Source organism: Rhodofomes roseus (genome assembly GCF_022264815.1).
Source record: "Rhodofomes roseus strain CIRM-BRFM 1785 chromosome Unknown C8Q71scaffold_11, whole genome shotgun sequence".
Lineage (NCBI taxonomy): Eukaryota > Fungi > Basidiomycota > Agaricomycetes > Polyporales > Fomitopsidaceae > Rhodofomes > Rhodofomes roseus.
The window spans coordinates 117428-132781 of NW_025952967.1; the positions used below are offsets into that span (position 1 = coordinate 117428).

General features: G+C 58.2%; 4 protein-coding genes across 4 annotated transcripts; all 4 read left to right on the plus strand.

The window, feature by feature from the left end:
- Positions 1-107: 107 nt before the first annotated feature.
- On the plus strand, positions 108-867 carry C8Q71DRAFT_858084 (uncharacterized protein; the record flags this gene model as incomplete). The annotated part of the gene is made up of 5 exons (XM_047927480.1): positions 108-124; positions 159-293; positions 356-461; positions 521-647; positions 716-867. The coding sequence occupies 5 exons, from the start codon at positions 108-110 to the stop codon at positions 865-867; spliced, it is 537 nt and encodes a 178-aa protein (XP_047778355.1).
- Positions 868-5038: 4171 nt separating this feature from the next.
- C8Q71DRAFT_64623 (uncharacterized protein) lies at positions 5039-6356 on the plus strand. Its single transcript, XM_047919645.1, has one exon. It carries the CDS (start codon positions 5133-5135, stop codon positions 6099-6101), a length of 969 nt encoding a protein of 322 aa, XP_047778356.1. The 5' UTR covers positions 5039-5132; the 3' UTR covers positions 6102-6356.
- Positions 6357-7491: 1135 nt separating this feature from the next.
- C8Q71DRAFT_810333 (plasma membrane H+-transporting ATPase) lies at positions 7492-11174 on the plus strand. Its single transcript, XM_047926045.1, has 5 exons — positions 7492-7756; positions 7811-8019; positions 8072-8484; positions 8538-10449; positions 10507-11174. The coding sequence occupies exons 1-5, from the start codon at positions 7618-7620 to the stop codon at positions 10837-10839; spliced, it is 3006 nt and encodes a 1001-aa protein (XP_047778357.1). The 5' UTR covers positions 7492-7617; the 3' UTR covers positions 10840-11174.
- A 2776-nt stretch (positions 11175-13950) lies between these two features.
- C8Q71DRAFT_708512 (uncharacterized protein) lies at positions 13951-15322 on the plus strand (the record flags this gene model as incomplete). The annotated part of the gene is made up of 3 exons (XM_047920625.1): positions 13951-14188; positions 14249-14819; positions 14872-15322. 3 exons carry the CDS (start codon positions 13951-13953, stop codon positions 15320-15322), a joined length of 1260 nt encoding a protein of 419 aa, XP_047778358.1.
- Positions 15323-15354: the final 32 nt, after the last annotated feature.

Sequence of the window (15354 nt, forward strand, 5' to 3'; positions counted from 1 at the left end):
ACAGAAGCGGTCGACTGCCTGGTGGAGAGCATCGAGAAGGTAGTGGCCGGGTTGTCGAGAGCGTGTTTGCGAGGCACGGAGGCAGGGAGTGTTGTCAGCAGCACAGGATGTTTGGACAAATGCTGTGAGTACCCCAACTTATATATTCTATAACGCAGGACTGACGCTCGTCCGCAGGATACCGCCGCACTCTGGACGAAAGACGGAAAGATCGTGAAGCCGAAGGGTAAGGCAGGCACGGGCTCTGGTCTACACCTGGGTCCTGGTCTCTACGTCACAGATACCTGGTCAACGTACGTCCAGCACCTCGACCGTCGTCTGCATGTATATTGACGCTGCAACAATGGCGCTGTAGCGGGGTGTTCTACGCGAACTGGAACAGCCACGAAACGCATAAGCCGCCCAAAGTGTGCGCGGTCTATGCAAAGTCGGAGTCCGACTGGCGCTCTATGATGACCAAGGTCAGGAACCTATCTGCATGCTCCAACATCTCCGCTCTCTGAACCGATCCACGTCGTAGGTCTGGATGCCGGACAACTTGATCAGCGCCACAGCTACTGAGGCAGAGAGGCAAAAGTACATCAAAGAGAAGGCTCCGCACAAGATGGACACTACCGCCGTCAAGTTCGGTCCTCTAGACCCACAGAGTGCGTCGCTGTTTATGCCTGTCCATACAAGTCAATGAAGCTCACTAAGTGTCTCGTTGCCGCGACAGGACCGACCCAGCATCAGCTTGTCATTCCCGAGGCGATTGAAGACCACTTCGAAGTGGTATGCGTGAACCCTACAGCGAACCCGCCTGCGGGATATCCTACGCTGCAATACTCCTCTCCGGCGCTCAAGGCTGAATGGAAGATTATCAGTTAGGCATGCCTCCCCACCATGACGTTGATACCTGCTCGTTGCTGCAGGTTCCGGCGTGCGGCTGCGTTGGAGCGTCCCAGTGAGCCCAGTTCGTTACCATACATAGATTCATGTCCATGTAGTACACCATAAGATTCGTAAGAACCCGTATGCGAAAGTCCTCGCACTAGGTGTAACTTTCTGCGTATAGTTTGTAGATGCAACCCCCAAACGAAAATCATTGAGGCCTGCGAACCCGTACCTGCTATTGTGTACTAGTGCATGTGTGCATCGTACTACTTGATCTCGAACGTCGACGCGTTTGAGAGCATCGTTGTACTTCGATGCCCGCGCGATGTACCACATGCCTTTTACATCTGTGAACTCCCGTGAGTACATTGACGGACTTTTGATGCGTATAGCACATTCGCCACTACGACCAGTCACCACGACCAACTCGAAGATTTTAGTTGCGAAGAAATGATCGACTCATCGCCGCCAAATCACACACCCTCAGTGCTACGTCGTGGATCGCAAGCCAACCCCAGTGCGTCAAACATAGCTGCCCAGTTAAGTATGACGGCACTTGTAAGTGCCGCGTCGACAATGATAGACTCACTCGTGCCGCGGCCGTGCCGATCGGGTCGGGACGTCTCCCTCAGGCCCGGGGTGCAGTCAGCACAGACATGCTTAGTCTTGTACCACTGGACACGGCTATGCGGGCCTGCGACGTTCGGCCGTAGGCCGAGTCACGTGTGTGGAAAATAGATGTAAATAACGCGCTCCGCGTCGTGTTCTGCACACGCGTCTGCGTATTATCTTCACTGTTTGCGACTCGACTACGCGGTACGACGTCCGTCTGGATCTCGTGGAGCACGGCCGACGTGTTTAATGGTATGCAACTGAGTCAATGCTTGACAGAAGAACCGGTCTCTGTGTGCCTGCCTCAGACAAGCACCACAATCTGAGTACCTTGCTCCGAGCTGTGGCCCCGATCGAGCACTGCGCCGTCCGTCCCTTCGAAGTAATTGTCGTGTGGAAGAGCAAGGGTGTCATGCTCACGCCCTGGCGAGAACACTGCAGATTTTCGTGAAGGAAAACGTGTATGTGTGCTGCATGCGCGCAGATCTCTCAGGAGTACGAAGTTGTGCAGGACGTGGACGAGCGTCACGAGAGCGAAGAGTCGGAGGACAATAACTCCAGGGCGTCGCTGACGAGACGCAAGCGTGTTGAGACGCAAATACGGCGCTGGGGCGCTGGGGAGGTCTTCATCGGTGAGCCCCTTGCGGCGCTCAAGCAACTGTTCGAGGAGGAGAGGTCATTTGACAGAGTGTTCAACACTGTCGCAGGCATAGAGATCTGGGAGATGACATAGAGGCTGCTCGCGGCGCCCCCGTTGATTTCGTGTGCAACATCGGATGTCGAGGACAACAGCGACGACGGGCGCAAGGTCTTTGTCTGCCCGGCGCAGTTCACCACGCTCGTTTTGTAACATGATGATACTCCTCCCTGAATTTTCCATGCTGAGTTTAGCCCGCGGGATGATATATCACTCAATCTGATGCTACCCTTGGACAGCAGGCTTCTCGAATGCTGCAGCTTGAACGCGATGTTTAAGCTCATGCACAAACCACAGCGCCAGTGATAAATGTGTCCGTCGCGTACCAATCTTCTAGTGCACGATGGAGACCAAAGTGTTACCTAGAGCAAAAATCAAAAACAGTACCTCAGTTAAAGCTCCTGGGCGATTTTTGGCTGAAGGTTGTCACTCAAAGAGACTCAAATCGCCAAACTTGAGCGTCCGAGCAAACGTACAACGTGAGATTACATAAGCAATACCATATGTGGACCATCCGCACCTTTATGCACGTCTTCATGCCGTGCAACCAGCCAAACCGCACCGTGAAGTGCACAGACTTATCAAGGATCAGAAACATTCAATTCTGTAGCAAATTCTCGTTATGTATCGTCGTAGTCCAGCACGACACGAGACGCGCTCTGGAGGGAGAGTCAGGAGGCAAATCACTACTTGCCTTTTATATCCGGAACCCTTCAGGCCCGGTTAGGCAGCGCGTCTTATTGCAGACCAAAAACGAGAGTAACTCTTTTTGGTCAGCAACGGAGACTAAGACATGCTGCACCCTCGTCGGTCATTCGGAGGGTACCTTTTCGAAGCTTCATCACGCACACTTCGCGCGGCGTGCTAGAGAGCGGGGTCGCACAATCGTAGGATGGCACGGATGAAGTCATAAGACTGCAGGATGAGACCGGCGAGAGGTCGCCGGGTGTCTGGCTCGGTACGGCTTGGGGAGGGACCCAGGAGATGCAGTTTGGAATACGCAATGAGTTGCGGGTGCCTTGGGTGAGAAAGGGGGGCTTGGGACTAGGAGCACGACTCGGGACAGCGCGCTGCAGCGAGGAGATGACCGCAGTGATATTAGTGTATGTAGCCTACGAAGCGGTACATCGCTGCTAACTTACCGCGGCTTGTGTGAGCCAGCCTGGGCATACATACAGCGGATACTTAGGAGGAGCCAGGCGACAGGCACGGCCGATGCGACGTCCAGCGAAGACGGTGGCACTGACAATGGTGACAGTCGGTCGGGGTGAGAGCCGCCCACACGCATGCCGACAAGCCCGATCCGCGGCGATCGCCATCGGAGATCCACGCGCCCTTCCTCATCAGGCAGACTTTGGGTCCAAATCTACAACGCCCGCCACCGACGTAGTCCATTCTGACAGCCTCCGTACGCCTTCTACTACGTTCCAAACGCCTGCGCGTAGCGCGAAGCACAAATCACTTTTACCAGGCGCAAGCGACGGCGGCCAGCTAGACTCGTCGCTATTTTTGCGAGCGCACCTTGTGCACAGTCGACGGCCCGGTGGAAGCCAATGCGAGTGAACGGATGTTCCACAGCCGCGACGGCTCGCCGGCTCGCCACTGCGTGCAGCTCGACAAGAGGCGAGCCACGGCGTCGATCTTCATACGGGCTAACCTACTCCTCTGTTATGCCTCAAATTCGGTGTTGCGAGCAATAGAGAGAGCGGGATCTGCAAGGGATCGTCGCCTCAGGCTCTCAGGTTCGGGCTCTCATGACGTTGTGGTGCGCCGTCTCAGTGTTCTTGAAGAACGAAGGAAGCTGAAGCTGAACCTGAAGCCTCAAACCTGCTCCAGAGTCATCCATCGATCCTCTCCCCTTTCCGCGACGACGTAAAGATAAAGGTGGGGCAGACGGAATTTGGAGAAAGGAAGCCTACAGGTGTGGTCAGTGGCGACTTGGCGCGACCACGGATAGCTAGAGCCTTGCGCACCCGGGTCTCAACGAGTTCATCTCGTTTCTTCCGCATTGCTCTACAGGTGCGATCTTCCACAACCGACAGACACTTACCCATGGCCTCCGTGGGATCGCCGATGCGTACGGTGGTATTCTCTGCCAAAGTGGCAACCTGCGGACCTGAAGCACAGGCGTTGCACGGACCGCTGCCGCGTAGCAAGGAAGAAGTATGCCCAAAAGGTTATGCAACGATGTGCAGAACACACAATCGCTGCGAAGACACGCCGTCGTAGCTTTCCGGGGGTATCATTTCAACGAGCGTTGGCAACGTCCTGCTGCGTATCTGCGGATATGGGCGTCCGGCACGCAGCTTCGTCCGTCGCCCAGTAAGTTAGCCTCTACATGCCTGGGCTTCATGGTTTCTTGGTTTAGGTGAGATAGCGCCCGGAAGTAAGCACGACCCCATAACGTTGCAGCGTTGCCAAGGTGCGTTGCGCAGTGACTCCCATTTGCGCTTCTGTTCAGAGGTCAGTAGCGGGCTTACGCGGGTCCAATGTTTAGGCGTTGAACGGTGTGTATGTGCCAAGAATGCGCGTCCAGGGCCAACTCGCGAGCACAAGGTATACGAAAAGCAATCCACCGTGCCCCATACTCCGGATCCGTGCATGCAGGCCTACACACATACATGCCTTTGTTCCAGGAATTCCGCGCGTCCTCAGTCTTCCTGTCGTCTCGCACTGGTGCGCACATCCGAACCTGTCCCGATCGGATAGTCTGGCCCGTACACCTCAAGACGTCAATCGATGTCGAGGGAAAGAAAAACATACATCATGCAGCTCGACGTAGCCCAGCCCTTGTGCAGATCATAAGAGAAAGCGGCGCGAGGATCACCACGCGATCGAACTGACAGCCTCTCTGCTAAGTAGGAAGCGTCGGGTCGGGAGCCGCGCACGGACCCGGGTGCGCGTCTGCCGCTGAGCGGACTCGGGTCCGCGATGGCGATCGTCGAAGGGGATGTCCCCTCGTCATAAATTCATTTGTGATCTCGTATCGCATCCGTGCGCCGCGTCTCTGTCCATTGAGTGTCAGCTTCCAACTGTATTTGCAAGCGCATTAGCTCGCTATGACGTTGCATTCCCCGTAGTGCGCCCCGATCCACTCGGGGACTGCCCGTCGTATGTAACGCATACGGAGCCGCCCAGCGGCCAGCCCGACGCGTGCTTCGAATTCGCGGCGCTTCGAGCACGTTTTGTGAAGGGCGGTGCCTTCTGCTCCGTGCCTGTCCCCCTTTGGCATGTCGCCAATTTCCTATTTTTGGCTCGACGCGCAGCCAGCCCGATCTGGATGCGGTGTCCTATATTCGACGACGCGCTGCGCCGCCGCGAGCGTACTTGGGCAGCATTTGTGACTGCGTGGACGGATAGAAGGGGTCGTAGTCGCGTGCAGGGCACGCTTGCAGCTGCATTCGTCAATGCGGAGTGTACCAAGCACATCTTTGACCATGTTGCCCAATCTTATACGACACAGAAGCCAGACAGACAGATAGCACAGATAGGACTATTGCACCCACCTCAACGACCGCGTCGACGCTCCGCCGTCGCTGTCGGGCAGCAACTGAGCAAGGCATGCGGCGTTAGACCTCGCGCGACGGCAGAACGGCGCACCGATTCCTGTCAGATCAGAGGCGACGTCGACGGATCTCGCGTGTCCAGAACGTTGGTCCGGCGCGCCGCGCCAAAAATAGACGTCCCCCGATTCGGCGCGACGTCGACCGATCTGATGCCGATTCCCCGCCCGTGGCTCGCCAGATTCGGCGCGCCGCGCACGGGCGAAAGTGGACGGGAAATTACGACATTTTCCCCAGGAGCGTGCGGCAGGCGTGCGATTGGTCGCAGGCTGAGTCTGGGCGCTCAGCCAATGGGGCGAGGGTGGGTGGGAGGTGGTTGCGGCCAAGGCTCGAAGGACGAGGACAGGGAGCTGTAGGAGGGTTCTTGCGCAGCGAGAAGCAGAATCACCGTTGACGACGTCCGGGAGGCGCGATTCGGAGGATCTTGGCTGGAGCGACAGTCAAATGGGCGGGGTCGTGTGATGGCGTGTGCAGGTACGCTCGAGAGTGGGAGAGTACCTACAGCGGTGGGGAATATACGTCGGCCATGGTATAACATTTCCTAGCGTGACCTGCAGGGGAGCGACTGGGGTCTGGGGCAGGAGAGTGAGGTCATGCTGAAGTCTGGACACGAAGACGTCGAAGTAGAGCATCATACCGGCATCAATTCATAACTGAAGCGAGGAAGGAAGCGCTTCGAAGAAATGATATCACCATGCGTTGGCGGTGCTGCAGATACCATGACTGCGCGGCGGCTACTTGGACGAGGAGCGCTGGGATGCAGGGCCAGGAGGATGTCGAGGACGGGTGGAACGGTGCTGTGTTCGCCGCAGAATGGCGGGCAGCGGATGGACGGTGGGATACGGGTGCAGCGGGTCATACCTCGAGCGCGACAGGACAGGGAGGAGAGCCACAGGGCGGCGCCGCTTAGAGCCCACTGGGGGCAAACACGGAAGGCCGTCATGAGAACGCCAGTGCAGTGCGGGCGTATCTATCGTCCACCGCCATAGAGCATATTGCCCAGGCGCCTCAGTCAAAAATGGCACATTCTCATCAGGATGCCTCAGTCGGATGCATTCGACCGAACGAAGTGGATGGCTGATCATCACTGTCCCGCTGGGATCATGATGGCAGGAGGGGGATTGGATGGGGAGGACGAGGAGTAATATGAGTGTGGTACAGCCTCGGAGGCCATCGTTGCAGGACAGTAGTTTACTGGACGACTCACTGACGGGGTGGCACGACTGTCAATGTTGGCCATGACGACCTGGCAGTTGAGCAGCGGCGTGCAGCTGGGGTGCTCGTCTCTGCCAGATGGGTGTTTCTCGGGGCATTGATTTGTGCGCCACCGCTGGGGATGAAACGCACCGAGACCGTCCGACGCGTTCTTCCACGAGAGCGGCGAGTGCGGGTGGGCCGCTCCTCCCGACCGTGGCGGAGGGAGGGCATGCGGACGAAGATCCGTCGACTTCCGAGGCCCGAGCGGCTCAGAGAGAGGCAGCAGCGACTCCCTGCCCAGCAGAATCCCCGCACTCCCTGATCGGCCAGGATCCAGGCGAAAACGCGCACCGGCGGGGCAGATTCGCGCAGAAGGACGAAAGGCGTGCCCGATGGCAGCCCTCGGCACGCGGGACGGCACGCGTTGCGACGAGATTGGGTCCGCTGGATGACGGGAGTGGCTGACGCGTATTTGGCGATGTTGACCGGGTGATATGGCCGCTGGGTCGAACCAATATAAGACGCCGGCGGGGAGGCTGGCGCTCTATCCTCCCTCCCATCCATCCGCCCTCCAGCTGTGTTGTTCGTCCTCCCGTTTTCGCTCTAGCGAATCCGCTCGACATCGTTGGGGGTTTCCCTGCTCGTCCGCCCTCTTCTCCCCCGTCTGCCCTTCCCATGTCGTCCCCCACTGAGAAGGAGGCTGGCTCGACCGAGCCGGTCAAGGATACCAACCAACCTGAGATTCCTTCCGAGGAGCCAGAAAAGAGGAAGAGAGAGTATAAGGACTTTGGACATGATGAGGTGAAGGCTACGCGTGAGTACACCCCGAGAGCGCGACATCTTGAACTTTCATTGACGCGTCGAATAGACGCTAAGGTGGACATGTCGCAAATCCAGTTGCGTGCGGAGGATCTATACGACAAGGAAAAGGTCGACCTCGAGACCATCGTCGTGGAGGATGTTTTTAGACTTCTCCAGTGCGATGATAACGGTCTGTCGCCCGAGGAGGCCATCCGTCGTATCGAGCTGTTCGGCCCGAACAAGCTTGAATCGGAGGAACAAAATGCCTTTCTGCAGGTTTGTTGTCCCCTCCACTGCCGTGCACATCATTGTCTCATGAGCTGTCTAGTTCCTGTCGTTCATGTGGAACCCGCTTTCCTGGGTCATGGAGGGCGCTGCGCTTGTCGCTATCGTCCTGTCGAACGGCGAGCACCAGCCCCCAGACTGGGAGGATTTCATCGGTATCGTCCTGCTTCTGTTCGTCAACTCGGCCATCGGTTTCTACGAGGAGCGCAACGCCGGCAACGCTGTCAAGGCGCTCATGGACTCTCTCGCTCCCAAGGCGAAGGTCAAGCGTGCTGGGCAGTGGAAGGAGATTGAGTCATCGGATCTCGTCCCCGGTGACATGGTTTCGTTCAAGATCGGTGACATCGTCCCCGCGGACTGCCGTCTGACCGAGGCTATCAACATTTCGATCGACCAGGCTGCGCTCACGGGTGAATCTCTGCCCCAGAGCAAGAAGGTCGGCGACCAGTGCTTCTCGTAAGTGTATCTCCGTATTTTGTGTCGTGTATTGTCTCATTGTATGCGCGCAGCGGCTCGACTTGCAAGCAGGGCGAGGCTGAGGGTGTCGTCATCTCAACTGGTCCGAACACGTTCTTCGGTCGTGCCGCGTCGCTCGTCGGTCAGGACGATGACACCACGGGTCACTTGCAGAAGATTCTCGCGCAGATTGGTTCATTCTGCCTGATCTCTATTGGTATTTTCGTCATCGCCGAGATCTTCTGCTTGTACGCGGGCTTCCGCTACAACTACCGTCGCGGTCTCAACAACATCCTGGTGCTCTTGATCGGTGGTATCCCCATTGCCATGCCTACCGTGTTGTCTGTCACCCTCGCCGTCGGTGCTCAGCAGCTCGCGAAGTACAAGGCTATCGTCACTCGTATCACCGCCATCGAGGAGCTCGCCGCCGTCACCATCCTGTGCTCCGACAAGACTGGTACGCTCACGACCAACAAGCTCACTATCGACCGCGAGACGATCCGTACCTACGGCCCCTTCTCCGCGGAGGATGTCATTCTCTTGGCAGCGTACGCCTCTCGTACCGAGAACCAAGATGCCATCGACTCTTGCGTTGTTGGCGCCCTTACCGAGACGTCTCGCGCTCGTTCTGGCATCAAGCTCCTCGACTTCAAGCCGTTCAACCCCGTCGACAAGCGCACGGAGATCACGTACCGTGAGGAGTCGACCGGTCGTCTCAAGCGTGTCACGAAGGGTATGACTGGTATCATCATCGAGCTTTGCACGCGCAACAAGAGCGAGGAGCAGGAGAACAAGCTCGAGGCTGACGTCGAGGAGTTCGCCATGCGTGGTCTTCGTGCTCTCGCTGTCGCCTACGAGGAGGTTGAGGGTGACGACTTCGAGGGCGAGGGTAACGGCTTCGAGCTCATCGGTCTTCTCCCCATCTTCGACCCTCCCCGCTCGGACACGAAGCAGACGATCGACGATGCCATGGCTCTCGGCGTCAAGGTCAAGATGGTTACTGGTGACCAGCTCGCTATCGCGAAGGAGACTGGCCGTCGTCTCGGTCTCGGCGACCACATGTATCCCGCCAAGGTGCTCAAGGACGGACCTGAGGCCGGTGGCAAGCACGCTTCCCTCGACGAGATGATCCTCGACGCTGACGGTTTCGCGGGTGTTTTCCCCGAGCACAAGTACGAGATCGTCAAGCGTCTTCAGGGTCTCGGCCACTTGGTTGCCATGACTGGTGATGGTGCTAACGACGCTCCCGCTCTTTCCCGTGCCAACGTCGGTATCGCCGTCGAGGGTGCTACTGACGCCGCTCGTGGTGCCGCCGACATCGTCTTGACGGAGCCCGGTCTTTCCACCATCGTGCACGCCATCCGTGGATCGCGTATCATCTTCCAGCGCATGCGCAACTACTCGATCTATGCCTGCGCCGTTACCATCCGTATCGTCGTCTGCTTCGCTATCCTGGCCTTCGCGTTCAAGTTCGACTTCCCGCCGTTCATGGTCCTGATCATCGCCCTGCTCAACGATGGTACCATCATGACCCTCTCTGTCGACCGCGTCCTGCCCTCGAACTCTCCGGACAGCTGGGACTTGGCCGAGATCTTCTCGTACGCCGTCGCATATGGTATCTACCTCACCGCGTCCACGATTGCTCTCGTCGCCATTTGCATCAAGACGACGTTCTTCTACGACAAGTTCGGTGTCGTCTTCGAGAACGGCGCGATCCAGGCTACGAACCACAACGACCGCTGCCTCCACTCGATTGTGTACCTCCAGGTTGCCATCATCTCGCAGGCCCTGATCTTCGTCACGCGTTCGCACTCGTTCTTCTTCATGGAGCGTCCGTCGGTCGCGCTGTTCGTCGCGTTCTGCATTGCGCAGCTCATCTCGTCGATCATCGCCGTGTACGCCAACTGGGGCTTCACTGACATCCACGGTATTTCTGGTGGCTGGATCGGTATCATCTGGATTTGGGTACGTGTTCGCTTTCTACCAGCGGAAGTCGGTGACGGCTAAACTTCCTTGTAACAGGACATCATCTGGTTCGTCCCTCTCGACTGGATCAAGTTCGCGATGAAGGCTACCATCATCAAGTCGCTTCGCGAGCGCCACAACGCCGCGATGGCCCAGGCAACCATCGCCCAGTCGTCGGGCGTCCCCATGACCCGCACCCAGTCCCGCGCGGCCTCCGTCCACGAGTCGCTCTACAAGAACCGTGTGTCGTTCATCCGCCGCGCTGCCCGCAAGGTCGGCTTCGGCCAGAAGGTCTCGATGAAGCCCGAGGAGCTCCAGCGCTTTAGCAGCATCCAGGCCCAGCGTGCGGGTGCGACGCTCGCGCGCAACCCCTCCCGCACCGCTGCATAGATGAGTACGCAGGCTGCTGGCGCGTTGGTGGCTGGCCGTGGCTAAGACGCAGGTGTCTCCTTCCTCTCCGTCGATTTCGTTCGTGTATACCCCCTGTAATTCCGCCTACCCCTCGACACCTGTGGCACTGGTCTCTGGTTGGCTCCTCGCGCGTCGGTGCGTCTCGCGTGCTTGTGTTCCCATATTATTACTTCGACGACTCGTGTTTTACCATGACCTTGACTCTTTTTCATGTTGTACACGCCTCACGATGTGCGGTATCATTCCGTAGTTCGCATCACACGACTTGTATGGTATATACGTAGCAAAAGTAATCTCATGCATAGATTCCCGGGACCCTCATTGCTGTGTGCAGTCAACTGTTGTCGAGTGTGGCAAACGGCCTGACTGGTGAGCGCTTGCGCTGCCAGTGGTTGATGTAGAGCGAAAGTCGGCTAGTGCAAACCTTACCATTGCTACTTCAGTGCTGGCGACAGGGTAGCAATACATGCTCAGATCATCGACGTAGTATGCTTGACTGTGACTCCAGTACTTAAATAATACAAACCCACCATGCATGAAGGTCAGTTCGTCCGGGCTACTTCAGTAGATGATGACTATGTGAGATCGCTACTCACTCGAGCCTCGAGGTCGCCAGTCATGACCATCGTAGTCGCTCCCCGGGGGCGAGTAGAATTTTTCCGCCAGCGGGTCCGCCGAGACATGCGCAGTCTCGGCCACGTCGTCCAGCGCATAGCGCTCGTCTGAATCGGACGTTATGTTCTCGAGGAGCTCCCAGGTTTCCCATTACTTGGTGATAAGCAGCGTGTTGGTGACACTTGATTGTCCGATCGAAAAGCCTCCACGGCACTGCAAACCATCATAAGCCACGGAAAGCTATCCCGTCTTTCCGTATACATGCGCGCTCGATGTCATGATATGCCCTGGCAGACTTGCTATAATCTTAACTCTAAAAGCGTCGACATCAAACACGGCTGCCGGAACATGCGCAGCACGCGACTTACACATCCTATGCGCCCCTCCTCATCGCCGACAGCTTCCTCTCCATCCTCTCCATCCGCGTCTCGTTCCCCTTGACCCGTGCGGCCATCTCCTGCTCGATACCTTTGACGCTGCAAACGGCGTCCTTGAGTTTCTCTTTGGCCCTGTGCATGTCGGCCTCGGGGACCGTGCCCGACCCCGCGCGGAGCGCACGCCTGACGTGGTGTACGTGAGTCTGCAGTTCTGCGACCTTGACTTTGAGGTCGTCGGAAGGGTTGGACTTGTACTGTGAGGTCGGGGCTGGCAGAACGTCAGTGATCGAGCCTTCCCGAGGCTTGCATGCGAAGAAAGAGTGGGTTCACCGTGATAGTCACGGTCTTGAGTGACGCTCAGGTCCTCTGGACGCTCAACCACAGTGTCGAGCACGAGGAAGCGCAGATGCTTCGGGCGAGCCGCCTTGTCCGGACCTGAGTGTGGATCGCTGTCGACGCCAGGAGGGTGGGTGTATGCGGGGGCTTTCCCCTTCCCCTTCGCGTCCCAATCCCTAGCGCGTGCACTGTGCGACATTGTCAGAGCAGCGGCTAGGCAGTTAGGAGGGAAGGAAGGATTGACGCACGCGGGTCCTCGAGGCCCGCTTTATGTGGTGCCTTCAGCGGCGCACGCGTTCTCGGAGAGATCGCACGCTGGTGGTTGACGGCGACTCTGGTAGAAGGGGCTGTCAAGGTATGTAGGCATCAGTGGCCTCTGCGAAGATGGAGTTCGCCTGAAATGGATGTTCGATGGCAAGAAGTGATCGCTGCAGGCTTCTCAGGAAGCATCGCAACCAGATTTGCGCCCGCAATGACAGAACCATGACCTAAGCCGAACCTTGTGGGACGTCTGCTAGGCGCACGAGCATAGATTTGATGTTTTGAGGACTCTGTCATCCCCAAGCACATCACTTACATCAGTGCCGCTGCAGTATCACCGCGGGCGAGGCCATTCTATTCGGTCGAGGAGAGGCAGGCTCGGGCCACCGTCATCGCTACAATAATAGATGAGCGCACTGCTCCAGATATCGACGTCCGCTGAGGGGACGAGACTATTCGTGGGTTTGTCGCGGTCACTATGTACGCGCTGCCGGTGTGGAGGGAGAGACGCACCTGTGCTCCTACCCGAACGTTGCCCTCTCGGGGGCTTGAGTATTTCGACACACTGACATTGCACGCGAACGAGCTACGAGATAGCTGCGAAGGAGGAGCACGTGGGCTACGTACGGAAAGTCGCTTTTCTAGCATGTACCGTTACGCGCTGGTTACGCGCCAGCTCTAATACGCGTCGGACGAACGTACTGTGCCTCCTTGACTCATGATGCCTCCACACATTTCCTGCATCCGACACATCAATGGGCTCGGGGTGGACTCGGTGCGCGTCCGTCGCCGAGTCTTCTCAGCGGTAGTGTTCTATATTGAAGCCAGCGATGGGTCACCGAACGACTCGGACGCGGCGACGAAACTCTTGACCGCGGCGTTTGCGTAGCCGGTGAGTCCGGAATGCCAGGTAGCAGGGCCACTAGAATAACTGCCAGTGTAACGTGGTGTGCAAGAAGAGAAGAGTAGCCGTAGCACGAAACTGACCATGGTCGAGAAGGACCCAAGGAGGGGATTGGCAGAAGAGTGACTGACGTAAGCGGGGTATGGGTAAAGCATTCGTCCTGGTACGCCACATGCATCCAGCTTCAGCGAAGAGCCTCGAAGACCACTAACGTCCTCTTTCGTTCCCCTCTCTGCCGACGCCCAGGCTGTACCCAGGAGACGCATCTCTCTCGCGGATCGACGGCTGTCTCTCACGTTTCTGCCAATCCGGAGCGCGTGAGGCCTGCTCCAAAGTCAACTTTTCAGGTTGCCGCGAAATTTCTCTGCTGAGTAACGGCAGCCTCTACGTTGCTGACTTATCCAGAATCTTCGGCTCCTTACTGGGTATTGATTCCGCCATCGAACATGAGTAACGCAACGGAATTCTGCTTGCCGGCTTCCGGCTCTTCTGCCATATCCATGGGACAACAAATCTGCGATCCTCGCTATAAAAGTGCGGCTCTTCGGGCTTGGTTCTGCACACCGCCCATTCCTCCAACTCGTTCACCTGAACGCCATGGCCCACAACAACAACATCATCAACGCTCCTGCGCCCAACATCCCCTACTTTGCTCCCGCACAGTATCCTCCCGCAGGCACCGCGCTTGACCCGCAACCTGATGGCAAGCCCATCCCGACGCTCTTCAAGCCTCTGAAGATCCGCGGCGTCGAGTTTCAGAACCGCATCTTCCTCGCCCCGCTCTGCCAATACTCGTCCGAGAACGGCAAAGTCACGCCATGGCAACTCGCCCACCGTGAGTGTCCTTATCACTTTTAAAAACCGCCGCACTAACCATTACCATGTGCTGCTGCAGTCGGCGGCATCTTCACACGCGGACCGGGCCTGACGATCGTCGAGGCGACCTCAGTCGTGCCCGAGGGGCGCATCACGCCACAGGACGCGGGCATCTGGAACGACGAGCAGGCAGCGGCGTGGCGCGAGGTCGTGCAGTTCGCGCACGCGCAGAACCAAAAGATCGGCATCCAGCTCGCGCACGCGGGCCGCAAGGCGTCGACCGTCGCGCCCTGGCTCCACGGCGGCCTCTCCGCGCCCGTGGCCGACGGCGGCTGGCCCGACGACGTCTGGGGCCCGTCGGCGATCCCGTTCAGCGATGACTTCCCGCAACCGAAGGAGCTCACGACGGAGGGCATCAAGCGTGTCGTGGCCGCGTTCGCGGACGCGGCGAAGAGGAGCTTGAAGGCGGGCTTCGACGTGATCGAGATCCACTCTGCGCACGGGTACCTCCTCAGTGAGTTCCTGGCACCCGTTTCGAACCACCGCACGGACGAGTACGGAGGGAGCTTCGAGAACCGTATCCGACTGCTCTTGGAGGTCGTCGATGCTATCCGTGCGGTGATCCCACCCACGATGCCTCTCTTTGTTCGGTATGTCTCCGCCTCAATCATACCACCCATCTCTCGCTGACACCGACCGCAGTGTCTCCGCGACCGACTGGCTCGACGAGACTCACCCCAACGAGCGCTGGGGACACGAAGACACCGTCAAGCTCGCAGGCTTCCTCGCCGTCCACGGCGTCGACCTCCTCGACGTCTCCACGGGCGGCATCCACCCCGCGCAGAAGTTCAAGCTCGGGCCGCTCATGCAGCACCACCTCATGCAGGTGCCGTTCTCCAAGGCGGTCAAGGCGGCGCACGGAGACAAGCTGCTCGTCGGCGCGGTCGGCACGATCAACACGGGCACGCTCGCGCAGGGCGTGCTCGACGAGGGCGCCGCGGACGTCATCTTCGTCGGGCGGCAGTTCCAGAAGAACCCCGGCACGGTCTGGGCGTTCGCGGAGGAGCTGGGCGTGACGATCACGCAGAACCACCAGATCGAGTGGGGGTTCATTGGCCGGGGAGGTGTCGGTAGGCCGGCGAAGAGCCAGTGATCGTGCACTCGACGGCGAGGTGGTGAATCCGG